At 58.7% G+C, this 27,066-nt stretch overlaps 1 protein-coding gene across 19 annotated transcripts in view; it reads right to left on the minus strand.

Moving 5' to 3' along the window:
* Positions 1-5,937: 5,937 nt before the first annotated feature.
* The window catches only part of ATP9B (ATPase phospholipid transporting 9B (putative)), a 217,666-nt gene continuing 196,537 nt past the window's right edge, over positions 5,938-27,066 (minus strand). For 14 of the 19 annotated variants that reach the window (XM_049698583.1, XM_049698579.1, XM_049698578.1 and 11 more), the window contains 9 exons: positions 26,295-26,384; positions 23,545-23,728; positions 23,294-23,358; positions 22,578-22,733; positions 22,413-22,477; positions 16,910-17,018; positions 9,619-9,676; positions 8,750-8,953; positions 5,938-6,477 (listed from right to left, as the gene is read on the minus strand). In XM_049698583.1, coding sequence (XP_049554540.1) covers positions 6,341-6,477; positions 8,750-8,953; positions 9,619-9,676; positions 16,910-17,018; positions 22,413-22,477; positions 22,578-22,733; positions 23,294-23,358; positions 23,545-23,728; positions 26,295-26,384 — 1,068 coding nt within the window. In that variant the 3' untranslated portion in view covers positions 5,938-6,340. Of the gene's footprint in view, positions 6,478-8,749; positions 8,954-9,618; positions 9,677-15,113; positions 15,226-16,909; positions 17,019-20,415; positions 21,917-22,412; positions 22,478-22,577; positions 22,734-23,293; positions 23,359-23,544; positions 23,729-26,294; positions 26,385-27,066 lie in introns of those variants that run through there. The other 5 variants (XM_033406134.2, XM_049698584.1, XM_049698586.1 and 2 more) reach the window with 5 other exon arrangements.

Here is a 27,066-nt window from a genome sequence, read left to right on the forward strand (position 1 = left end):
GCACGGCACACGGAGCTCGGCTTGCCCGGGTCACCTGCCTCCTTCTTGCTGCCATTTCAGCTTCTTCTCATTTTGTCACAAATTGGGGGGATGGTCGGGGGCAGAGAGAACTCCTGAGGGGCGGGGTGGCATCAGTCCGAATGTTGCAGCGATTTCAGGGGGGCGGGATCCACAGCCCTGCAGGTGTGCCCACGTGGGGTGGCAGGCGGTGGGCAGGAGGGTCCCCGGCACCCCCAGGACGCCCTGCTGCTAGGAGGTGGCCCCCCTCAGGTCGCGGGGGGAGCCCCTCACCCCTGCCGAGGGGCTCCCGCCACAGGCTTCACGCCCAGAGGCGGCGGGGGGTGGGACGGCCAGCTGGGGACCTCACAGCCCCGCCGTCGGCACGGGCTCCAGGCGGCCGGGCAGTGGGACCTCGGGCTGGGCCGAGGACACAGGGTGGCCGGGGAGTGGGAGGCTCGCCCCGGAGCCCCCCAGGCTCCCAGGGTCCTCGGCACCGGGGCGGTGGCGCCTGGACCAAGGGGCCCACCCAGTCTGCTGGGCGCGCGCCTCACATCCCGCCAAGTGGGGCCTGGAGGTGGCAGCGCTGAGCTCGAGCTGCTGGCCGCGCGGGACGCACCCACCGCCTGTGGGCCATCACCTCCGTCAGGAAGCTGGCGGCTCTTCCCGAGTGGCCTCGGCACCGTGACAGTGACGCAGCCTCACGACCTTCGGGGACTGAAAACCACAGATCCTTAGAGAGAAACAGGAGCCGCCCCGAGGACATCAGTGAGACGTGTGGCTGGAGGGTGACGACGGTGTCCCTCCTCCAGGACCTCCTCGGGAGCTGCCGCAGGGCAGGTGCTCAGGCCGGGCCCGGGGCGGGCAGGTAAACGCGACATTTGCTGGTTCCTCTGTTCTGTGGTTTCGGATGAGCGTGGAACTTACCAGCTGGAGCGGGGGCCTCACCCAGGCTCATGGGCCAGGAGGCTGCAGGCCGAGCTGGGAGACGTCGCCCCATTCGGGCTGTGGGTCTGGGGGCGCAGCGGCCTTCCTCTCCTGTTTGAGGAAAACAGTAAGAAGGATAGCACCCCTTGTCCTGGGGCGAGACCCAAAGTCGTCGTCACGGCAACAGCCTCCAGACGCCCAGAGGACCCCCGCTCCCCTCAGAGCGACAGTCAGGGCCACTCAGGACGGGAGGACGTCAGGACTGAGGGGACGTCCCACAGTGCAGCTCACCTGTGTGTGGACGGTACCCCCTGCAGTTGTGCCCAGAAGCCCCCAGCTTTACAGAAACCCCCGGCGGCTCCCGGGAGCCAACAGGTTAAAGGCCGAGGCTCCACTCAGCCACGCAGGCGTCTGACTTTTCTCAAGATCCAGCTCCTCGGGGTCGGGTGGCAGGGCTGGGTGCCCGGCACAGTGTGGCCGCGAGGGCGCAGCCCGCACCCTGGCACCTGATTCCATCACAGACTAAAACCGTCTCAGTGCCTGGTTGGCGATTTCTCTGCACCTTCGGGTCAGGAAGAGACTGGACCCCTTGCATGATATCAAGTCACTCCGAGTCAACACTGCTGAGGTGTCCCGCACCCGCTGCAGGTCACCCGGGATCGCAGGACTTGGGAGGAGTCTTTGCAGATGGGCTCGGTCACGATGAGGCTGTCCCGGAGCGAGGCCCCACCCACTGGCCGGCGTCGTCAGAGAACCCGGGGCTTTGGACACAGACACGCGGGGGGTGGCGGGGCTGAGGGCGCCGGCACAGGTCGGCGGAGCGCCGCGGCCACAGCCAGGAGCGCAGCAGGCCAGGCGGGGAGAGGCAGGCGGGGCCCCTGAGCCTGGGAGGGAGGGCGGCCCTGGACACCGTCTCACGCCGACTCCCGGCCTCCAGAACCGAGGGGGTGAACCTCCGTCCTTCCACCCGGCTGGCGGTGCTTTGTCTGGGGGCCCCTTCCCAGGACGTTGGGGGTCGCGGCTGGGACGACGGCCCCTCGGGCTCTGCTGAGGGCATCGTGTCGAGTGAACACGGAAGGGGCTCTGCTGGGCTGCGGGGGGCGAGGGGGCCCGTCCGCGCCCGGGAACCGGGAGCCCCTCCCGCAGGGCCCTGTGTAGTGGTAGCCTGGCGTCCCCCGCGCCGCTCCCCTGCCGGTTCTGGCCTTTTCTTCATCCTTTGCACAGGTCGTGTCTGATCGTCGGCCCAGAGGGTCCAAAGTTCTGCCCAGGCCTCAGCCCGGCGCCTTCTGGCCGCGAATCCGGCTCTGTCTCCGGAACTGACTGGCCACCCCGCCAGGTGGACAGACATGGAGCTCCAGGCGGCCCGAGGAGGGGCCCAGATGGATGACCGATGCGGGCGCCGGCTGCCACGTGTCCCGGGGCGGCCCGCGGTGGGCGGAGCCTCCTGCGACCCTGGGGGCCCGGTAGCAGCCACGTCACGCCCGTCCCCCGGGGCTCAGAGCCGTCCACGGTGTCCCTCCCGCCCCCCCGCGGCCGGCAGAGGGGACGGGAGAGGCAGGCGGGGGCCGTCCACGTCCACAAGTGCCCTCAAGGCGCCCCTGCCGCGCGCTAGGCCTGGCGTCTGCGGCCTCCCGGCCTCCCTGAGCCGTGAGGGCCCCGGGACCCCGAAAGCGGCGCGGGGACGGGCTGCGGCTGCAGCTGCGGAGCCCAGGCGGCCAGTTCCGGGAAGAGCCTTGGAAAAGGGCACCGGGGCTGGAGTGGGGCTGTTCTCTGGTTTTAAAAATTGGGAAAATCCTGCAGCTCAGGGAGGACTGTTTTCAGACCTCGGTCCTCCTGGGCCCCGCGGTTCCGCTCAGCCGTCGTCTCCGAGGCCCAAGGCCCCAGAGCCTTCCGGGCCCACCGGGAGCCCCCCTCCACTGGGACGGGGGCAGGAGCCGCGGGGCCGCTGGCGGGGTCTTCCCGGGAGGACGGAGGGAGGTGCCGCCTGGGCTTTACTATGAGGAGGTACTCCGGGCCCCACGCAGGCAGAGTGGACGCCGCGCGGACACAAACGCCCGGGTGAAGGCAGGTTCTTCAAGGCGACGAACCCCGGCCCCTCAGGGAATCACACTTTCTGGGCTCGGCTGTTCCAGCCCAAGGAGACGCCCGGAGCCTAAGAGCCCAGGCATCAGCCTGGACCCTGCGGGCCGTGGGCGGCATTTCTTAGCTTCCAGCGTCGCCTGCTGGAATCTCCCGGAATTACAGCTGCTCCCCAGGGCGCGGTGGCCGAGGCGTTTCCTGTTTATCGGAGCCCAGCCAGGCGGCCGGAGCTCGGCTGAGCAGGGCCCGCTGGGCCCCAAAGTGCCCGGCGACTGCGGGATCGCAGGGGAGCAGCCACCGCACCCCCTTCCTGAGGACACAAACCGATACGACCTGCCCGCCGTGCCCCGGGCCCGTCCCAGCCCTGCCCAGAAGCTCGGGGCGCGGGCTCCCCGCCCAGCTCCCCACGGCTGGGAGAGAGGGCCACGAGGAACCTTCCCGACCGGAGGGCTCAGACCAGGATTTACTGGGAAGTCGGGGAGCCCAGCACGGTCCTCCTCGCATGGACAGCCAGCTTCCCGAGTCTAAATCATTCCAAGATAAAGAGCTTTCAGGAGAGAACATGCAGGAAGGTCCCGTCCAGGTGTGGACCCGCCCAGCAGCACCCCAGGGTCCCGCCTGTTTGGGGGACACAGGATTGTTTCCTGAGCGAGGGGCTGGGCTGTGTTGAGGGGCTTGGGGCTGCTGGCCTGACTGTGGGGACCTGGCCGGGGGACCAAGTGGCAGTGAAGGACCCTCCCCCTCCCCGAGGCCGAGGCGTGTCTGGGATCGAGGACACGCCAGGCCCGTCCTCTGGCCACGGTGTCCCCAGGCGGCCCGTGTGCAGGAAGCGGGGGTGTGGTCGCGGTGGCTGCAGGGGAACACAGCCTGACCCTGTGCCCGAGAGCCCCGGAGTCCCCGCCCAGCCCTTACCTGCACGGGGTGGGGATGCTGCCATGGGCCAGGTGGGGAATCCCTTAAACCTCCGCAAGCCTCAGTCTCCGCATCCCTCATTGTCTGTCCGGCGCTGTCCTGGGATGGGTCAAGGCCGGGGGCGCCAGGGCACTGAGTCACCGGGGCAGTGACCTCCCCCCCCAAGGCGTGGCCTGGTAGGCCGAGTGGACAGACCGAGGCCGCGTCCAGGGGGATGATGCTGGGTTCGAGCGGGTGACCCCTTCCCAGGGCCCGGGCTGGGCCTCTCGCGCGTTCTGGGGTACTCAGAGCCTGAGGGGGTGGAGGGGCCCCAGCTCTGTTCGAGGTCCTGCCCTTGGGCCATCTGGGGTTCTGGTGGGACGGGGTGACAAGACAGCAAGCCCTGACCCAGTCCCTGGTCCGCAGAGCACAGGGGCCTTTCCAGGGCCTCTTGGTGGAGCGAGGGAGGGGGCCCAGCAGGAGGGCTCCCAGGGACCCCCGGACAGGACGTGGGGACACGCCTGCACCCACGTGGCTCAGGGGACGGGCTTGAGGTGCAGGGAGCTCCGGCCACCCTCCCACGGGGCGGGGGGTGCACTCCTTGGTGGGGGGGTCCCTGAGCCCTCCCACAGCAGGAGGCCCAGCAGGGCCCGGGCAGGCGACGCAGGCCGTCCCAGCTGGAAGGAGCAGAGGCCACTTCCGCAGCCCACACCCCCGTCCCCCGGGGCGCCACCGGGCGAGTTCACAGGCTCGGCGGACACAGAGCAGCCCTGACTCAGAGACACTGATGACGGTCACGAGTCTGGAATAGGACGGGGCCGCCTCCAGGGGCTGCGGAAGAGCCGTTCACCCCCCACCCACCCCCTCATCCCTCCACTCGCCCCTCCACTCGTCATCCACCTGCCCACCCTTCCTCCACTTGTCCATCTGACCCCCCCCCATCCGTCTACGTCACACAGTAATGGGGGCCAGTGGCGTCTAGGCTCTTGGGGACACGGTGGTGGAGACTGGGCCCTCCTCACACCCACCGTGCCCTCCCTCCGTCACCAGCGGTCCCCACACGCAGGTACAAACTACAGACCGGACCTGGGCTCTCAGGGAGAACGCCCGCCCGCCCGCCGCTGCGTCGGCTTCACATCCTCTGAAGGGCGCACCTACCGGCCTGCAAACAGCCCCTGCCTCCTGGTCGCCTGCGTCCTGTCACCCCTTCCCTCACGGCCGGCCGCGGCCGTGCTCACTCTGCACGAGGGCCTTCCAGCCCCTTCCACCCCCAGGCGCCCCCTCCTGGCCCCTCCAAGGCAGGGAGCCCGTCCACCTGCCCCCGTCAGGCCTCGTGGGTGAGCGCCCAACCCCTGGTGAGACGTCCAGGATTTCTCAGGGCACGTGGCTGGCACAGCCCATGAGCCCGCCTCGCCTGTCCCCTTTCAGCCCCTCCGGCCTCCCCCAGGTCCCCCTTGGGTCCTGAGCACAAGCTCCTCCCTTGGCCCCAGATCCCTGCAAACCCGCAGCTCTGCGAGGAGCTGAAACAGCGACGCCCGGTGGGCAGGGGAGGACCGGCCACCTGGGAGGTGCTGGTGGGACAGTCTGAGCAGCTCTGGGCATCAGCCCTCCTCCTCTGGGACCCAGCCCTGGGGGCCTCGGGCACACCGAGGGTCCCGGCACACCGCTCAGACCCCGGGCAGCTCCCAGCGGTGGAGCCGCTGCCCGCCCAGAAGTGCCCCTTGAACAAAAGAACTCGGTTGTTCAGGGAAGCGTTTTTCCAGCCCAGCATCAGTGAGGCGCTGCGCCCACAGCCGGGGGGGCCCAGGCGGCCGGAGCCAGGCGCTAACGAGGTGTGCAGTTGTGTGATTTCACAAATGTCGAAAGGATGGGAACTCAGAAACGGGCTTGACTAACAGCAGAGCCTCGGGACGTACCTGAGTTGCTGCCGTGGACTTACGGGCAAATGCCCCGCCCTGCGCCACGTGGCTGCCGTGGGCGCCGCCGGGACCAGCGTGGCCCGCGGGAGGGGCAGGCGGGGAGGGAGCGGCACAGACACGGGCCTTTACAGCATCGAGACTTTATTCTGGTTAAGCGGGGAGGCTTTCCATATTGTAACATCAAAGAAAGAATTTGAATGTTAGGAAACTGCAGAACATTAAGCGGCCTTTCATTTCAGTTCTCAGAACAGCAGACAAAGATGGATGCTTTACAGGAGCAGTGAAATCGTTAGGCCGCATTTTCAACATAAAGTCAAGCTGGTTCGACATGGAAATTAAACTTGGAGAAACAATAAAAAGGGAAGGAAAGGAAATCCGGCCGCGGCACGACTGTCTGCGGAGCCCCACCCTGGCCCCCTCCCGGGCCCTTCCTGCCTCACGCCCTCTCTCGGCAGCCGCCGCCGCGCACCCTGCATCACGGAAACGGGCCCGAAGGTGCCGGAACCTTCCGTGGCAGGTGCGTGGCCCTAGGAGGAGAGCTTGGAGTAGCTGGGAGGGGACAGCTTCCGCTTCAAGTACTTCAGGACGTAGAGAGGAAGACAGCTGACCACCGTGATCGCGGACACTTTCCACACGAAGGTCACGGTCATGATGAAAGGAACATCTGTGGGAGAGAAATCCGGGAACGGGTGTCAGAGGCACCCAGGGCGCCCAGGGGCGGGGCTCGTGGAGCCTCGGGGTCTGGGTTACAGCACTGCTTTCCCTGCACACCACGGGCAGGGGCTCCTCTAACAGGAGGCGCAAAGCCCCAGCTGCGCAGGGCCGGTGCTGCACGGCCCGCGGGCTCGGTCCAGAGGCAGCCTGGGGCCGGCTCAGACCGTCCGGGCTCATCTGCGTCGTCCTGAGGACAGGCGACCCTGGGCGTCGGGGCCTTGAGGCTGCTGGCAGAGCTGTCCCCGTGAGCCCACCTCCCGTGCCCCTCCGTCCTGCCACCACAGGGTGGTGTCCCCAGGGTTAACGGCTGTTCTAATCCTTGCGGGTGAAGAGCCGTGTGAGAGCCCGACGGGCGGCCGATCCTAGGACAGCCATCCCTGGAGACTGTCGTCGGAAGTGGGACGAAGCAGCCTGGTAGGCGCATGGCCGCTGAGGCCCAGAAAAGGGCAGGGAAACCCCGGGTCTGCATGCAGGGCACACGGGGTCCCAGGCTGTGTTTAAGCACATTGTAGAAAACCCGGGAAGTGTTTTCCAGGGGTCCAATCACTAAACATTCACGGCAAAATGTTGCGGGGACGACGCACGGTCGCCTGACGGACTCGGGTGCTCATCGGCGGACGCAGGACACCCAGCACCGTCCCCTCTTATGAGCCGCAGAACCCCGACGGGGCCCAGGGCCTCCCGCGCTGTCGCCAGGTGGGAGGAGCCCACAGCAAACGCCACGAAGAGGGGAGGCGGGGCTCTTTATCAGTCGAGCCTCTGGAGTGACGGCGTTCTGCTAAGTTTCTGCAGTCTTGAAGGACGTGGTAGCGTCAACGACCGGAGAAGGCTGCACGAGACACCCTGCCTGTGTCTGCTTCACACGGGGCCCCGGGCGGCCCTGCTGCTGGTGTCCCAGCTGTAGCTTCTGTTTTGTGCTCTGTGCACACAGGCTGGGAGAAGGAGCTGCGGGCCCAGGAAACGCCCGAGAAGAAGCCAACACCGCTCCGTCCAAGAGTGTCAACTCGCGTTCACACAGGAAAGCAAACGTCCATTCTCAAAACAAAGTAACCAAGATATTGTAATTTGAAAATAACCACTTCTTATGTGCCATGGCTATTTTTTTGGTGAATGTTTCTTTTAATGCAAAAACACGAATCTGTAATAGTTTTCCTATGTACGTACTCACCATTGAGTAGATACTTGGATGTGAATTCACCCAACTTCTGCTTTTATGATGGAATTCTTTTTACTTCTCTACCATCTATAATACGTTAAAGTTATGGAAGGGGCACACAATTCATAAACTCCCGCTGTTGAAACTTGCCTAAACATTCATTTTGTAATTTATAGCTCTGCTGTGAAGGATGGAGATATTTTCACAATACGCGAAAAGTGATGTTACCATCACTTTTCACCAAAAATAACTTTGTGGTCCGTTGCTCTCCTCCACTTCACAGAAATATGAGGCTCTCATCTTTCATCCCAGTGAAGTCTGCTCGTCCCAAGTCGCTGGTGTTAGGAACAGGAAGTAGATGCCGACTTGTGACTTCAAGGGTCAGGGCTCTGCCTTAGATGAGTTTTCCGACGGTGGCGAGTGAAGAGCTGGGTTTGATGAGGCGCGTCAGGTGAGGCGAGATCAGAGCGCCGGCCGTGGACGGGAAGCGGGAGTCTTGGAGAGGGACTGGGGACGGCCGTGCGAACGCACCCAGAGCGGCTCAACCCTCCCCCAGGGCCACGTTGGGTGACCCCCCCTCCCCCCCCAGACCCGCCCTCCCTCCCACTCCAGCCAGCGCTCACACCCAGCAAGCAGCCCCCCTCCTCAGGGCCCTGCTGGTAACGGGGGCGGGCGAGAAGGGGGCAGGGGCGCAGCGACCCGGGCCACGTGCCGCCTGCAGGTTCTGACGCCGCTCGGGACCGAGGCAGCTGGGCCCCATGGCTCCGGGGAAGGAGGGCGGGCGGCGCCAGGCCCCATCCTGGAAGCCCTCTTCCCTGCAGCCTCAGCGGCCTCCGTCAGGAAAAGGGACAAACAATACAGCTCTTGTGGGGAGAACTCGGCACGACTTCACGTATTGTTGCAAGGGGTTTAATCTTTCCACAGAAATAAGCTCTGTGTTGTGAAGCTGTCTGATGTGGGTTTTATTACGATCTGCAATCGAAGATAACGTATTAGAAGCAACAAAGAAAACGTTTAAAAACCAGTAAGAGACAGCTATTCAGAAAAGAAGTCTAAAGCAACTTACCAAAATATTGATTTAGAAAAGCGAGCGAGGCCACGTAGCAGCCAAGGCTGAGCAGTTCGGCGACCGCCATCAGCCAGTGCCACGTCCGGACGGTCAGGGCCACCATCAGAAGCTCCGTGAGGACGAGGGCCGTGAAGGAGATGGCCACCACGTGCACAAACTCGGACTCGAAAAGCACCAGGGCCCCAAACATGAGGATGCCGCCTGGAAAACAGCCGGGGTGGGCGGTGTGGCTTTGGACACGACCACCTTCCTACTCGGGTCGGCCGCTCCGTTACTGTATGAGGGGCGAGAGCCGCTGACACTGACAGACACGGGCTGTGCACACCCGCACCCAGTGATCCGTGTAAACTCTGGACCGGGGACAAAGTGAGACGTGGATTCTGGCAGTGTGGGGGGGAGCCGTGCCTGCGCGCCGGTTAGCAGCAGCGCGCTGGCTGCCGCCTTCCGGGGCCGCCTGCTAGCCACTCCCACAGGCTCCCGTTTGTCTGGGACACCAAGCGGGGGCAGCTGGTGACTGCGGACTTCCTAATTCATATTTCTCGAAGTCCGGCTATCATGCCAAGAAAGCAAGCCATTGCGGGGCATAGGCAGCGTGGTAAGTGCTGATTAAATTTTTCTGGATTGTCTTTTATTTAAAAACAGGTCAGTTTTTAGGTGACCTGCACCAGTAAAAACGCCAACCCCCGCTGCGTTGTGAAGAGGCCTGCGGGACCAGCTGCTGGGGTATCGATTCACAAGATAAACTGAAAGCAATATTCAACTGCTGATGAAATGTTAAGCTTTTGGAACTTAACTGGGAGGTGAAAACAATATTGCCCATAGAAAACAAAAAAGCTTCAGTGCAGGAGAAGGCGGGTCCGTCTTACCTTGGTAAATACTGATTAAAACCCAGACGAGGAAGGTCTTACAGGATAAGGATCTTCCCTAGGGTAGACAGTGGGGCAGTTTAGTTAACAGAGCAGAACACACGTTTTTAAGTAGCTGTGTGTGGGTGACTTGTCAAGACCCCAGGCCCCCAGCCCAACCCACATACCGATCCAGCCACCGTCCTCCTCCCGCGCACCCGGGCTGCCCGCCCCGCTCAGCTTATGGTAAAGGGGTGAGCGGTCTCCTGTTTGACCTCTGGTGACCTTAAGCCACGGCTCTCCATTCCCGGGCTTCCTAGTGACCCAGGAGTCGACGTGTATAAAACAAACATTGAGACGCACTATTCTGCATAGTAAAAACAATTTCCCTTTATTTCTTCTTTACTTCTTGGGAACGAATCTTCCTATATCTACTTCTTAGTTTCCTTAGGTGACAAAGGACGGTCTATCACACCTGAAGTCAGAATTTAGGCCCTGAGGTCCTTTCTGGAAAAGATGCCATATCAACAAGCCCAGCACAAACAAGGGTTTCTGGCACAGCAACCTTCACCTTGAACACTCAGCCTGCGTCCGTCCGACCACACTCCCGAAGACGCTTCTATCCGAGAAGGAGGGGGGGCCACAAGTCGCCGCCCAGCCCATTCCCGCCAAGGGCTGGCCGAGGCAGCGCCGTCCCCGAGACCTGTGATGAGGGTGTCGGGACGAAGCCCGGCGAGGCCGCGGCGCGGGACTCCAGACCCTCACGCTCGTCCCCCGCGTCTCCCGCCCGCCGGCACAGCCCACAGACGTCGTTTCCGTTTATGGATGGAGAAGCACCGCAGCTGGAGACTTCCCGAAGGCCGCGCTGCAGCCAGGCCTGACGGAGGAGACCAAGGCTCTGCTGGGGTGCGGGGCATCCCCGCGAGGAAGAGGCGGCACATGATGCTAAATGGCACGAGGGAAGAACAAACCGTACATAGGACGGGGGCAGGCGCCAGCACAAGGACACCCAGAGGCTGAATCCCGTCCACCCGGCGTCCACGGACACCTTTGAAAGAGACGGTTGCAGCAGCTTGGTCCCGAGGGGCCACCTGAGAACGTCCTGGCTGAGCCCGAGGCCTCACTGCGTTTGAGTGGAGAGCAACCTTCAAACGTGTCATCATTTGTTAAAAGGCACTTTTTTTTTTTTTTTTTTTTTTTTTTGTGGTACGCAGGCCTCTCACCATTGTGGCCTCTCCCGCTGCGGAGCACAGGCTCCGGACGCGCAGGCTCAGCGGCCACGACTCATGGGCCCAGCTGCTCCGCGGCATGTGGGATCGTGCTGGACTGGGGCACGAACGCGCGTCCCCTGAATCGGCAGGCGGACTCCCAACCACTGCGCCACCAGGGAAGCCCCAAGCAATATTGTTTTTTAAAGGAAGAAAACAGCCACGCTCAGGGACAGACCCTGGCATGCGTGCACACAGGTCCTCCTTCCTGCCTCTGTCTGTACCTGCACCAGCCCCCTTCCTGCCTCTGTACCTGCAGCAGACATGCCGCCGCCGACTTGCCGAGTGCAGGGGCCCTGCGACGCCGCGTCCCGTGGCGGGAGCCCCGTCTCCGGCGGCGGCTCTGTCCGTCTCCAGCCCCCTCCGCAGGCACTCATGGACGCCCTCCCCGAGGCTTCTTAGGGCAGCAACCCCCGCTGTGGTTCTGTGGCTCATGTGTCCTGCGGTTGGAGCCCTTTGTCCCAGTCTACATGCCAGCTCCTGGGTGGACGGTTCTGTGCTGGCAGAGGTCCAGTCTCCACCCACCACAGTGCGACAGAAGAGTCCCTAACCCCAAAGCTGCCGCGCTGCCCCCTTCCAGTCATGCCCTCCCACCCCAAACCTCGGGCGGCCGCCCACCTGTCCTGTGTCCCTAAAGCGGCGCATTTCCCGGAGCGGCAGATCACTGGGGCCACACTCACTTTGGAGCCTGGCTTCTTCTGTGCAGCAAAATGCATCTGAGAGTCGTCTGCGTTGCTGAACGGACGGGTTTTCTCCCGTCACGGACACGATCCCACTGTGCGGCTGCACCCTCACGGGGGAAAGGGCAGCCGGTCGTTTCCGTTTTTGGTAATTACGACAAAGCCACCATCAACTTTTCTGCACGTGATTTTGTGTGAACGTACCTCTTCATTTCTCTTGAGTAAACACCTAGGAGTAGGATTGCTGAGTCACGTGATAAGTGTATGTTTACCTTTACGGGAAACCGCCAAGCTGTCTTCCAGGGCAGCTGCACCAGCCTGCATTCCCACCAGCAGGGCTGAGCATCCCTGCCAGCATTTGCTGGTGTCGGTTTTACATTTTTGCCATTCTAACAGATTGCGGTGGTATCTGATTTTAATTTGCAATTCCCCAATGAAAAATGACGTTGAGCGTTTTTTCATAAAAGCGATTAGTTGCCGTCTGTACATCATCATCTTTGGTGTGGTGTCAATTCAGGTCTTTTGCCCATTTAAAAACTTGGGTTGTTTTCTTTTTGAGTTTTGAGAGCTCTTTATATATTCTGGATACAAGTCCTTTATCAAAAGTGTAATTTGCAAATATTTTCTACCAGTCTGTGGTTTGTCTTCCATTTTCTTAACAGTGTCATTCACAGAAAAAAAGTCTGTAATTATGATAAAGTCCAATTTATCCATTTTTTCCTTTATGACCTCATATCTGAAAGCTCTTTGCCTAACGCAAGGTCATGCACATTTCCTTCTGCACTTTCTCCTAGAAGGTCTATAGTTTTACATTTTACATTTAGGTCTATGACCCACTGTGAGTGAATTCCTGTGTAAGACCTGAGGTGTGGACCGAGGGTGACCAGCTCTCCTGACACCGTCTGTTGAGAAGACGACCGTCCTCCACTGGATTTCCCTTCACATTGGTCAAAGACCGGCTGACATGCGTGGCTGTAGTTCTGGGCTCTCTGTTCTACCCCACTAACCTGTGTGTCTATCCTTTGCCAGTGATAAAAACCAGGTACTGGGAGTCTCCCAACTTTGTTCTTCTTTTTCAAATTTGTTTTGGTAATTCTAGCTCCTCTGCTTTTCCATATAAACTTTAGAATCAGTTGTCAATATTCAACAACACTGATACTTCCAATCCACGAACATTCATTTATTCCTTCCTAGGATTTCTTTCAGCCAGTTTTACAATTTTCAGCATGGAGATCCTGCACATATTTTGTTAGTTATACCAAAGTATTTCACTTTTTTATGCTGTTATAAACAGTGTTTAAAATTGTTTTCAGGTCTCAATTGTTCATTGCTACTATACAGAATTAGAAATAATTAAAAATATTTTTTCCTTGTATCCTGCAACCTTACTAAACTTACTAGTCTAGGAGGGTTTTTTTGTGGATTATTTGGGATTTTCTACATAGACAATTCTGGCATCTGCAAACAGATATTTTTATTTCTTCGTTTTTAATTTCTATACCCTGCATTTCCTTTCCTTATCACTATTATTTTTAAAATTATACAAGGATACAAATACACATTTCAAAAGCTAAAACCATTTTCAGACTATTCAACAGAAAATGAAAATAGTGACGTAGTCCTAATAGTTCAACGTCTAATGGTTTCAAGGGCTTTTAGGAATGACTGTACATCACCTACTTGTATCTTGACAGTCAGTACAACTATAACTCAGGTGTCTCTGTAGTGAGCAGTTTAATTTATCACGAATATAACACTGTGACTTGGTAACTGAACTCACAGCTACAAGACCGAACTATTTCAGGAACACACAGGCGGCTCAGCTGACCACGCGTCACCTAAGTCCTGACCCCAGGGCTCAGGCTCAGGTGGTTTTTCGTAAGAGGCCACAGAGCATTCAGGACAAATAGTCATCTGTAGGGTTAGGAGAGGGATGAGTACATGTTTCCCCTCTAACTGGCAGCACCAGAAAACCAGAAGTGACTGCACTCACCATGAGTAAAGCTCAATAGCTCAAAGCAGAACGTGACCCAAACATCGTTACAAATACATCCTTTTCTGTAAGGAATGAGAACTATGTGGTTTTAGGAAGAGGAAGGAAATGTTGCCTCTTTGTTTAACTGATTCATTCCCTCCCTCGTTCATTCACCAATTACGGAACAGACACTGTGTCCAGGTTTAGGCCCTGGAGACACAGCAGAGAACAAATGTTTACATCCAGGATCTTGTTAGAAGGTTAATTTTATTTAGGCTCGTTAGAGCCTAATCTCGTTAGAACTCTAAGTCAGATTGGTGACGCTTGGAGCATTTATACTCTTAGCATAAAAAGACTGGCTATGGGGCTTCCCTGGTGGCGCAGTGGTTGAGAGTCCGCCTGCCGATGCAGGGGACGCGGGTTCGTGCCCCGGTCCGGGAAGATCCCACATGCCGTGGAGCGGCTGGGCCCGTGAGCCATGGCCGCTGAGCCTGCACGTCCGGAGCCTGTGCTCCGCAACGGGAGAGGCCACAACAGTGAGAGGCCCGCGTACCGCAAAAAAACAAACAAACAAACAAACAAAAGACTGGCTATGAAATAAGTATAAAACCAGGATATTTTATTTCGAAGTAGAGTTCTTTCCTTTCTGTTTTACAAGGGATGTGCACGCTGCTTCCCTTGATTACCTTTGTGGTATTTAATGAATTTACTGTGACCTGAGATTTCTGCTCAGAACTTACAAGATAAATCATCTGTTGGACAGCAACTTACATTCCAGCCCGTGGCTTGTTTTCTGCTACTGTCCAACCATCATTTAATTTACCCCGAATTCATGTTTTCTTTTCCCAACTGAAGGCTTGTGGAGACCAGGAGCAGAGCCTTCTAGGTCTTTACAAGTGCCCGGCACGGGACCCTCAACCGTGCCACCCACAGGGATGGACTCGGACAGACTGCCTGTCCCCAGCGGGTGCAAAGTGCTGGGCTCAGAAGCAGTGTAAAGCTTCAGAATGTTTCTCTAGCTTCAATAGGAAAAATACTCGCTTCTTAGCAAGTTAACTGGCTGAGTGCCTTAGGGCTACTTTATTTTCAAAGCATTTCGAGTGTATGCAATTTTTAAAGAAATATATACTTTAAAGACAAAAAGTACAGATTCCGGATCTTGAAGAAAAGGCGTCTAGAGAAAATAAGTGACTGAACTCTTGTCAAAAAGATTAGGAATGCGGTCCTGACTCTAGGATATTGAAATATTCTAACTGTTGGTCACCCTAACAAGAATGGAAAGCCAGCACCCTTAACAAGACCCAACTTACTTGGAATTGGACGTGGTTTCCTAACATCCCCTCAAGTTCAAATGTATCAGCTAATGGTGTGGATTCACCACCTCGCGGCTACAGTCAGAGGGGAGCTGGGACTCAGCGCCGGACACCTGTGACCCCGGGAGCCTGCTTTTATCACTAGAGTAACGTGGCAACCCACAAAGAAGGTTCTGGTGGGCAACAGTGAAAGCGGCGGGTCCCCTCGCTGGTGGGGACACTGAAGTCCTGCGAGGAAGTCCTCCCACCTTGACGGACTGGCAGCATCACCTGGCCTCACCTGCAGTGACCTTAACCCTGAGCATCCACCGAGCCCCTCCACTGATGTTCATAAGAAGCCGGTTTCCCCTCGTATCTGTGAGGCGGTGTTTAGGGAAACATTTCTGGAGCCACTGGAAATAAGGAAACACACAACCTACTAGAATTATAATTATTCGCAACAGCCTCCTGTAGTTTGTGGATCTTTGAGCCTCTTCTGATTCACTGAATGATGATGGTTTCACCATCTTAGGATATTAAACCAGAAAGTTTTTCTTCTACTTGTAATATTCACAATGATATTTTTATCATGATAATAATGCTTTATATATGTCTCACATCTATATCTTATTATCAAATAAAATATATTATAAAATATAATGTTTGCTATTTTATTTTATACTATACTGTTGAGCTAGCTTTATTTTTGCCCTGATTATAGAAGTAATACAGGCGTTTTCTATTTTTTTCAATGGATTTAAAAAGTCTTAATCTCAGATTTCCCTGATGGCGCAGTGGTCAAGCATCCACCTGCCAAGGCAGGGGATACGGGTTCAATCCTGGTCTGGGAAGATCCCACATGCCGCGGAGCAACTAAGCCCGTGCACCACAACTACTGAGCCTGTGCTCCAGAGCCCAAAAGCCACAACTACTGAGCCCACGTGCCACAACTGCTGAGCCCACGTGCCACAACTACTGAAGCCCACGCGCCTAGAGCCCGCGCTCCACAACAAGAGAAGCCACCGCAATGAGAAGCCCACGTGCAGCAATGAAGAGGAGCTCCCACTTGCTGCAACTAGAGAAAGCCCGTGCGCAGCAACGAAGACCCAACGCAGCCAAAATAAATAAAATAAAATAAAAATTTAAAAAAATCTTAATCTCATCAAATTCTTACAATAACACCATCAAATCCAAAGATTTACGTGACTTACCCAACACCACTGGGACTGGTTAGAGGTTAGCTGGGCGAGTCTACCTGTTAATGCCTAATCTGATTCTTTCTCTGTTACAACATACGGCTACAGCTTTAAAAATCAGTCGGTAACTTCAGGTTATCAACTGTAAACCTAAATTTAATTGGGGGGTCCATGGACTTTGTTCTCAGTGTTGCAAAGTTCTTTTTTTTAAAATTAAATTAAATTATTTTTTATACAGCAGGTTCTTACTAGTTATCTATTTTATACATATTAGTGTATATATGTCAGTCAGTGTTGGAAGGTTCTGAGGTCACCAGGGTTTGTGTGTGGGGAGCTGGGCATGTCTTCCACCCAGTGGAGCATGTTTTCTATGCTACAGAGATATGTTTTCATTAAAAAAACATGATAAATTTAAAACTTCTTTCAGGAATGTTTAACTGTCCCAGAGCAGTTCTGGGCTGCGTGAATGAAGCCTGCGCAGCTCGGGGAAGTGGACTTCTACCTCAGTAGCGTCACCGTGACAACAGCACGCGGGTCTCAGGGACGGAAACATACTGCAGATCCCTTTCAGACAAAATTCTGAAGCCCATGGCCGGAGGAGATGTGGGCATTCAGAGGGGCTCCGGCCAGGCTCCAGGTCCCTACCGGCTCGAACGCCGGGCCGCTCCAGGTGGGCCGGGAGCCGGCCCCACCCACTGCGCAGTGCTGACCGGAAGCCCCCGCTCAAAGCACCCTTCACCCAGAAAGAGGGAGCCCTCAGCCACGGTTCTAAGTCCGCAGAAGCCCCACGAACGGTTCTGAGCACGCTTCGCAATTACAATTCGACGCGTGATATCAGAGCCGCACTGCCAACATTCGCGCAAACGCCGTTTTCCCCTTTGATGCCTAACTGAGGCCGCACCTTAGTGAGGTCTTTGTACAGCTCTGGGTACAGCATTGCCATCTCGGGCTTCACGTCTTGGTCCAGCACCAGGGAGAAGACAGGGAACATGGTGTAGACCGTCGCATACCTGGAGGAGAGCAGGGAGGTTACACGGGGGACTCGGCACCACCAGGAGCACACCTCTGAACCAGAGGCCAAAGGTCAAACCCTAAGCAGAAAATAACAAGTTGGCAACCAAGCACGACTTGTCCTAAAACTGAGTACTTACCCACACTACAGGAGCAAGGTCTACAAGCCACAAATGCGGACAGGCAGCAGGATCCTTTTTTAATTAAAGCTTTTATTTTGAGGTCACGGCAGAGGTGAGCACAGTTACCAGAAGTAACACAGAGACCACGGGGACCTTCAACCAGCTTTCCCCAGAGGCAGCATCTCCAAAACTACAGCCAATCTCCAGCAGGACGCCGACACTGACATGGTCCAGACGCAGCACCCAAGCCCACCAGGGACCCCTGAAGCCTGCTTCTCTCCCAGCCCCTCTGAACCCCTGGCAACTGTCCTCCATCTTATAACTTTTGTCACTTCAAGGTGACACACACGCACCACACAGCAGGTGAGCCTGGGGCTCGGCTTCTCGTTCAGCCCCAGTCCCTGGAGGGTCACCCAGGTGTGGCCATACGACAGGCCGTCCTCTGGTGGCTGAGGAGCGTTCGTGGTTGTGGACAGAGCAGCTCTGCACCCCGAGCATTCTCTGAAGTGCATCTGGGTCGTTCCCAGGGTCCGGTTATTACAAATGAAGCTGCTATAAACATCCACTGCCCAGGTTTTTTGTAAAAGTAAGTTGCACTTATTTGAGACACGGGTGCCACCTGGGATCCTATGTCCACACGTTCAGGCACTGGGTCATAGGGCGGCTGCATGTTTAGTTTCATAAGAGACTGCCAAGCTGCCTTCCAGGGCGGCTGCACCGGTTCACATCCCTGCCAGCACGTATGAGGGGTCCGGATGCTGAATCCTCGCCATAATTTGCTGCCGTCACAGGTGTTTCAGCCATTCTGACAGGCGTGGAGGGGCAGCTCACCTGTGGTTAAAATACGCATTTGCTGGTGGTTGATGACACTGACCGCCTCGTCACGGGCCCGTCTGCCGTCCCCAGTCCCCTGCTCAAGTCTCCCGTCCGCCATCCAGTGTCAGCCTGCACTGTGATGGCTCGATTCTCTACCTACAGGTTCAGCCTCTAACTTCTGCATCAGGTCAACAAGCACATGCTCCTTACTTTCCTCTAAATCTCTAATTGCTGTTGTTAGTCCCCTTAGGACTCAGGGGGCTGAAAGGGCCAAGGAACCCAGGCAGAACCTGGCCCACATCCCCCGGAGCCAGCCAACACACGAGGACCAAGCTGCACGTGCGCCAGGCCCGGTGACCCTCCTGCACCGGGATTCACGAGTGTCACAGCGCAGGCCCGAGGAGCCTCTATTTTCGTAAAGAGCGTCGATGAGAACCTTGTTATTGTGCCAGAAACTCCTCCGGCTTTACAACCAAATCACAAACATCATCACCACCCCTTTCATCAGCTGATTCTGCTGAGGGCAGTTTCCAGCATGCGACTGGGTGGCTTCCTCCAGGGTCCCAGCGCAGACCCCCATCCCCCCATCAGCCCCCAGGCTGGGCCGCAGGGCCGCAGGGACCTGGCGTCTGCTGCTTCTCTGGCTCCCCCCACCCCGCCCGACCCCCCGGGGCGGTAGAGACATGGCGCGGTGGATCTCACCGCAAATAAAGGAGGAGCAGGCTTCGGAGGGGAGGGTTGCTGGGCCATATGCTTAATCGTATGAAAAACCGACCAACTTGTCTTCCGGGCTCGTTTCACCATTGTGCGCTCCGGCCAGGAGCTGTAAGTCCCGGGAGCCCCAGCTTCCTGCTGACACTTAGCGCGGTCTGTCTTAACTTGGCCTCTAGGTGGGGTTAAAATTTCCATTTCCTGTAACTAATGATGTTAATATATTTTCGTGTGCTTATTGGCTCTTCTTACGTCTTCTTTTGTGATGTACGTTCAAATCTTTAGCCTTTTCTTAAAAAATTGAGTTGTTTGGAGATCATGAAACATTCTGGGTACAGAGCTCTTATCAGATATAGGTACTGAAAAGACTGTTTCCCAGCCTGCCTTTTCCTTTGATTAATATTGTCTTTAGAAGAGCGAAGACTTAATTTTGATGAAGTCCATCTTGTCAATTTCTCCTGTGACAGTTCACGCATTTTGTGCCTAAGGAGTCTTTACCCCCCAAGGTTCCAGGGATTTCCAGCTGTGAATTCTGCCAGCTTCCCTTGTCTCCGGCCTCAGTGCCTGCTGCCTGGTGTCCACGGTCCAAAAACAGCTTTTCCCTGTACCTCACCCCGTCTTCCAGTCGCGTGGGCTGGGAGGACAGGGCATTTCCTGTCGCTCCGTGGTGCCCCTCGGTGACGGGCTGCGAGCCCACCTCCTCATCACTCGCCCATGCCCCTGCTTGCAGCTCAGGACTCTTCCTCAGATGTCACGTGCCCTCCTGGCACCCTGTGAAGACGGCATCTGGTACTTTTCCCACGTGCATCCTCAGGCTCCCCACTGAAATCCCCTGCGAGGATGCATACCTGTGATGGCCCGGGGGTGCCTTCTGGGAGCTATGGCCATCACGAGAGGGACACCTCAGCTAGAGCAGACCTGCATGTCTCCACGGATGCTGCCTGAACACGGGACGTCGGCAGCTGTGGGGCAAAGGAGGGGTTTGGCTCGACCATGTGGAGCGGGTCTCGCAGAACCCTGGATGTGCTGACGCCTGTGAACGCTAAGTGGGGCCAGGATGCACGGTGCTTCCCCAGAGGACCTGCCGAGGGAGGCGTGTGGAGGTAGGGCACAGTCCCTCCCAGGACCTCAGGTATGTGGGCAGACGCAACCGAAGGCTAAGTGAGGGGAGTGGGCCAGGTGCCGCCTGGTGGGCTCCAGGGGGAACCGGGGCGGCCTCGGAACGAGCTTCCTTCCGTGAAGTAACCAGCAGTGCGGGTGGGCCTCACCTGGGTCACCAGTCCCTAGAGAGCTAATGAAATGAACTCGGATAAAAACCGTACATAGGTGGAACGGAATTCTATCAACTGTCCTGTAGTTTCTAGAGCCAGTTATTCCATCATGGAAGGTCAGTAGTTTGGTCTGGTTAGATTTTATTTGATAAAAACACCACATTGCTTCCCGCCCAGTTCTTTATATTTGTTTTCTAGGTGAGGGCAAAACTACTTTATTATTTATTTTTGAAGAAGCTTAACTTAGAAGCATCTCCCTCCATTCCTGCCAAATCCAAGGAACTAATGCTTCAGAGAATTACAGGCGCCTCGTTTAAGTGATGGACATGCAGAGAAACTTCAAATAAAACTTTCAGTGAAGTCTGATGATAAACAGGAGCTTTAAAAATAATGCGAGCTATGCTGACGGGCTCAGGCTGCAGACGGAACGAAATCAGGCCTAGGGCTGTAATTCCACGAACTCAGGCAGTTCTTATCTAAGGAGTAACACCTCTGCCCCCTAACACTTCCTTTTAAACTTCCAAATCCACACTTTGAAAAATGGGAAGTGAGAATGGTTACGCTTTTTCTTTGGCCTCCGAGGAAGAAATGCACTGGACAAGCTCAAGACATAACCAGCGCTACTATGCAAATTCTGTGCTGTTTAGAGTAATTAGTGTGATAATTATTGCAAAGACTTAAGCAGCAATGGAAAAATGTAAAAAAATTTGTAGCTTTCTGTACCTTTAGGCTTTTCCCTCTCTTTGAAGGACTCTAGGAACTCCTGCTGCGATTAAGGGCAGGCTGCCTGAACTGGCGCAAGGCCCAGCCCCACAGCCAGTCGCAGTGAAGCCTTTATCCTGACCTGGGCCTGGGGGTGGGGGAGGGGCAGTGCTTCCCCTCCGCCTCCAGGGACCTGGGCAGGGTCCGCATGAGTTCCGTGGGGAAGGATAGGCTCTAATTTCCACAAGAACCTAACCTGTTCAACAGCTCAAGCCACACAGGAGCCAGGGGAGGAGGGGAGAAACGATGGAGACCCGGGGCGAGGGGGACCAGGATCCAGCCCCTGCGGCTCCCGGGCGGCAAGCCGGGCGCTCAGGGATGCGTCCACGTGGCAGGAGAGCGGCACCTTCACCTCACACCCCCGCCACTGCCCCGGCCCCCCGCTGCCGAGCTCAGCGCCCTGTCCTCTTCGGGGCCCAAGCACCCGCCCCAGGGCTCCCTCTTCCTGGAAAGCTCTCCTGCGCCCACACCCCGGGCTCGGCCCACCCCTCGCCAGCCTCCCGCCGCCCCTCCCGCCTGCCCTGCGCCCCCAGACACCCCCAGAGCTGGTCCCACCAGGTCCCCAGTTCGCCCTGACGTCCACTCTGGAGACACGGGCGTGCGGAGGCAGCGGACGCCCTTGGCCCGGGGGCAGGAGGCCAGGACACAGGACGGGAGGCCGAGGGAGCCCCGTCACTCGCGACGGGACCTCGCCCGCCCAGCTTCGCCCTGAAATCAGCCCACGTTGCGCCCCGATGCCCCCGATGCCTCTCGCTGAAATCCCCGGGATTCTCGGGGTTCAGGGAGCCGCCAGGCGACACGCATGTAACCGTGCCCTTGAACCGGGCTCCACGGGGTGCGATAACCCGCTGGCTTGTCCTCCGCCGTCCTGGGAAGACGCTGAGGCCGGGAGACCCGTGTCCTAGCGATGCGGGGGGACAGGACGGCGCTCAGGACGGCGCTGGGACACGTGTGCTAGCCGCCGTCGCCTTCACCACGCGGTGGAGGGGCTTCGCGGAGGAGAGAAGCCGCGCGCGTTGTTCATTGCACAGCGGCCGCCACGCCGGCTTTACCTGCTGGCGCCGTCACGAAGGGTGAGGGGAAGAAACTCCGGTCTACTCGTGTCTGACACAGGCCTCCCGCCTTGTAGCTCTGGCAGCGCAACGAGCACAGCCTTCGCCACGGGCCCCGGGCCGCCGCTCTGCGGACGGGCTTCCCAGCTGCCGGGCGGGCGCCCTGAGGATGAGCTTTGTTACCGCGGGAGGCCTTACGGAGTCTGTCCCGGAATGTGAGGTCCCGTGCCAGCACCACCCGTTCTCGAGGTCTCTGCTGCCAACTTCACGCCGCCATCAGGATTAACCGTGTCCAGCCAGGAGGGTGCAGGCTTCAGGAAGGGGCTCCCCAGCCTGGGAGCGACCCAGTCACCCCCCACCCCCCACCCACCATGCCGCCGCCGAGGGCTGGAGAAAGTCCCGGCTCCGACACAGTTCCCGACCCAGGTGCGCTGCCCCATGTAAACAGAAATTCCATGAGAACCATAACAGCAGCGTCGTAGGAGGGATAAGCGGACACGTGCCGCCTCTGGGTGCCCACTTCGTGGCTCCGCACACCAGTCGATTCGTCCTCAGGCTGAGTGTGTGGGAGCCACGCAAGCAACCCCCTGCACGTGCTCCCGGGCTACAAGCCCTCCCGACGTGCCGCTGCCGTGTCTGCGCGTGATGGGCCCACTTACCCCACCATGAGGAATCCCTGGTACAGAGGGACGGACGCGAAGTAGAAGACGGAGGAAAACACGGCCTGGAGGGAGGAGAGCAGCGCCCGTTACTCACGGTCGGCCGATATGCGCGCAGGCCGCAAGGCACCAGGCACCCCCGCAAGGCCCCTCCGGACGCCGCACCTGCATCGTGGAGATGATGAGGCCGCGGTGCATGACAAATTGGCTGAGTGCCGCCGACCGCTTGTAGCTGCTGCGCCCGTGCACCACGAGCAGGCGGCCGATGTGCTTGAACTGCGAGACGGAGAAGTCAGCCGCCAGCGAGGCCTGCCGGCCCTCCTGTGACCAAGGCAGAGGGGCCGGGCTAAGGGCCGGACAGGGGCAGAGCGCGGGCCCCACCCTGGGAGCCGCCCGCCAGCACCCTGGGAGGACCCAGCCTGGCACCGACGGTGTCATGGAAACTAAGCAGGGACCAGGGCATCTTCAAGACAGTTCTCTGAACCTGCCACCCCGCCAAGCGGCTGCGGGTTCAGCACTGTGGCCTGACTCACGAAGCAGAGGGGCCCGGGATCCAGCCTGTGTCCAGGTCTCTCTGGGTGTTTTCACGTGAGCACAGGAGGCAGACCACAGCTCCCGACCGGCCGGGAGACCCGGACATCCGAGCGCGGGCCGTGTGTGTGGGGCTGAGAGAGGGTTGCGGGGATCCGGGGAGCGGCCCAGGTGCAGCCCCGCACAGCTCGGGGACCAGGAAGGTGCCCGAGTCCCGGCAGGACGTGCCTGTCCTCTACGTGCCCTCGTGGAGCTGCTCCCTCAGCGTGTGGGTCCGCCTCCCCCCAGCCCCCGGCCACGCGTGTGAGCGGGCTGACCAGGGACCTGGCGGGGACAAGGGACAGACGCACCTTCCCCTCGATCCCGATCCCGCAGTCCGCTGCCTGGATCATGCTCACGTCGTTCCCTCCGTCACCTGGAAGCACGGAACGCGGACGTGAAGCGGGAACCTGCGAGGGGCCGGCTTTCCTCGCCAACCGGCAGACGGCTTTTCAACACCCAGGAAGACGGGGGGAATCCACCGGGCGGGCAGGAGGGAGCCGGGCGCACGTCCCCGCGCGCTTCATTTCAGGACCCCGGCTCCCCGGACGCCCCCGCTCACCGATGGCGCACGCGCGTCTGCCCGGACGCCCCCGCTCACCGATGGCGCACGTGCGTCTGCTCGTGTGCTGCTGCAGCAGCCTGACGATGTGGGCCTTCTGCGTGGGCGTGCAGCGGCAGCAGACCACGGCCGGGCACTGGCAGGCCAGCTCCACGAACTCGTGCTCGTAGTACTTCAGGCAGACCTGGGGGCGGCAGGAGCAAGGCCGGGCTTCAGGGCACGGACAGATGGACGGAGGACGGGTGGACGGAGCCCGCACGCAGGCTGGGGGAGGGCTCCAGGGAAGCCCTGGACAAGCTCATCTGCCTTCAGGGGATGCCAGCACCACCTTCCGGGGCTGGCTGAAAAGGTCTTTGGTCTTTAGCACACAATACCCTCAGCGACGATCCTTAGTTCCCCATCTTGGTGGGGAAAATAAAAATTCCCCAAAGCTGCCTGAAGTCTGTGGGGTCCCGTTGCTGAGCTGGACACCCCGAAAGTCACCCCACACGAAGGACAGGAGTCAGAGATGAGGGTCCTGAGCCCCCGGGGCGCCGACTACCACCAACAGCACATCCGCCTGCAGGAGAGCCGTGTGGGCGCCCGTGCCCCGCGTGAAGAGGTCAAGACGCAGTCCCAGGCCCTCTGCCACCTAAAACCTGGGTGGTGAGCGAAAACCCACGTTCATGGCAGGTACTCAGCAGCACAGACGGACACAGTATCCCCGCTGAGGGGAGGAACCACCGCAGGACCCAGAAGCAGAAACAGCGACGCCGCCTTTGGGGAGCGGGACTGGGGTGCTGGCGGGAGGGGGGATGTGCGCTCCAGCCTGCGGGTTCCCTGGGGCCGGCCGGCTGCCAGGAAGAACATGTGGATTTGGGGGACAGAAACAGCAAAAGGATTTCAATAAAAACACACTCACAGAAGCGTGCTTAACACAAGTAGCTACTTTTGCTCCCTCCCCAAGCCCCAACTACAGAGAGGTTTCAAAAAAGACATCGACCTACAAGGAGGGGCTAGAACGGAGGGGAAATTCGCAAAACGCTTTGGGCTGGAAAGCAGACAGCCACGTGCACGCGGCTCGGCTGCTGTGAGCAACCTGAAGCCGGCGGTGGGACCAGCCCGAGAACACGCGAGGCCCAGGCCCCTCACCCCTCCTCACGCGCAGCCAGGGGGCGGGGGGCCGGGGGGGGGGAACGGAGCCCTTCTGCCCTGGAGAGGCCGGCCTCACCCTCTGGACGAGGGGCGGGAGGCGGAGCGAAGAGACAGAAGGCGGGAAAGGAAAGGGGGCTCGAAGGCCGGCTCAGGCCCCAATCAGTGCCGCCAGAGTTGGGGAGGGGACAGTCATCCTTCATCCCCCAGAACCAAGGAAGTGTGATCCGTGGACAGGGACTGGACCGCACTCCTTGGCACCATCAAGAGGGCGCTGCGCTGGGCAGGAGCTGGGGCTCAGGGAGCCCGGGACCGGCAGGTGCTGGACCGACTCAGCGGCTGGATGGAGGGCCCAGCCCGGGGGGGACCAGACACCGCGGGCTCCGGGGAGACCGGAGGGCAGGTCGTGCAGCACCGGGCACCACGGAAACAGGCGACCCAAGCGTGAGCTCACAGCGCTGCGGGGATGGGGGTGTGCCGAGCCGGCGAGGGGTCCCGGGTCCCGCACACGCAGCGAGAGGGACAGGAGCAGAACTCAGGAGCCCGCGGCAGCTGCGCAGACGCCGCGGTGCAGACAGAGAAATGCAAACGTGAGGCCAGAGCTCAGCCAGCGAGTTGGACAGTCAGCCAGGGGCCCGCGCGGCTCCTATAAAACAACACACACGCAGTGAACACCAGCGAGGCTGGGGGCGTCCCCGGGGTCAGCTTGTGGGGACGGCACGGCGGGGAGCACGGGGCGCCCTCCAAGTCCTCCATCCTGGGCACGGGCGGGTGAGAGCGCTGCCGTTGGCCCCCATCGTCCAGGCCCCGCGGTCCCGGTGGCTCCGCGGAAGCAGCCACGCAGAGTTGGGATGCGCGGCCCCGGCAATGCAGCAGGCGGGAGAGCCAGCCGGACACGGCGCCATCTGCACGCACGTGGCCACAGAGGTCGCACCGTCTCCGCTGCTCCTGACGTCCCGTCCAACCCCCAGCCCCCCCCCGCCCCCGCCAGGCTGGCCTCAGTGGCCACACTGACTGGGTCACCAGAGGCTGCGCTGCTCCGCCCAGACTTCTGGAAACATCTGAGAGACCCGCGGGCAAAAGCTGCAGGGGGAGGGGCCCCCCGCACACCCCCCACCCGACGGCTCCGGCCATTGCGACCCTGGCGCCGAGTGAGGAGAGGGGGCTGGACCCGAGCGGGCCGCCCAGCCCCACGCGGGGCCTCCAGGAGCAGAGGGTCCTGGGTACCAGGGCCGCTGCTGGAAACACGCGTTTGGATAAACTGAGATCACGGCTACCAGAGCCAGGCTCCAAGGCGGCCACGCCAGGAACGAAGAGCAGGCCTCCAAGCGCCCGAAGAGCTTTGAACGAGCCCAAGACAGACCAGCGCCAAAGCCGTAAGGACCAAGTTCTCACTGCGACATGGCCCTGGCCTCTTCTCAGGCTCCACCCGCACACGTCACTGCTGTGAGCAGAGACGTCAAAACCAGTGGAGAGGGCAACGCAGGCTGATAACACGTCTGACTGAGGAAGCCCACAGTCCCCCGGACAGACAGGGCCCCGGACAGACAGGGCCCAGCCTCATCTCCAGGGAGAAGGACAGACACACAGACACCTGCTTGGTCAGGGCCCAGCCTCACCTCCAAGGAGTCCCCGGATATGACCAGTGCACAGTCATGCTTCCTTCGAAAGGCATTCAGTTCCAAATGGGCTTCTCCCCGACTGGTTACCTCCATGAAAGGGGAAGAAGTGCCCAGTTACAACACTGTTTAACCACACAGACAAACAAGCCTGATGCACAAAGCACAGACCTTCAGACACTCCTAAAACCGGAAAGTGCTTTACACAGGAAATTCCATAGCCAACCGCTCTTTCAAATTTCTCCTACAGTGATGGGAATAAATACCTACTAATTTAATACGAATTGCTTTCCAACGTGTGGCAACTCAAGGCAGGAAAGGTACACTGTAAAGTGCAGGGCAAGTACCACAATTACAGTAAGACAAAGTGAACAGAACTGGCTTGTCAAGAAAGAGGGACAAACGGCCCCCCACCACTGCCCCCATGAGCTAACAGGCGCCTTTGCGTAGCTGGGGAAGACAACTGGCTTTTCTCAATATACGCGGGTAAGAGAGCATGATGACCGTTAACTGAAAGTCTCTCTACTTTCATAGGGCAGTGGGGGTGTGTGTGAGTGTTAACGCCAGGGATGCCGTTCTGCATAGTCACAGGTCAACACACCTCAGCATCACAGCCCGAGGAAGCTGAGTTCCTCGTGGCCACACAGCAGGGAGGGACGGAATGACCTAAAATCGAGGCTTCATTTAAAGACGCCTCTTTTCATAACATGCCAAGTGATACAAAATGCTTTTATAAAACTGTTTCTGTTGTCTCTACCATGGGTTTCAACTT

This window comes from Orcinus orca, chromosome 15 (assembly GCF_937001465.1).
Source record: "Orcinus orca chromosome 15, mOrcOrc1.1, whole genome shotgun sequence".
NCBI lineage: Eukaryota > Metazoa > Chordata > Mammalia > Artiodactyla > Delphinidae > Orcinus > Orcinus orca.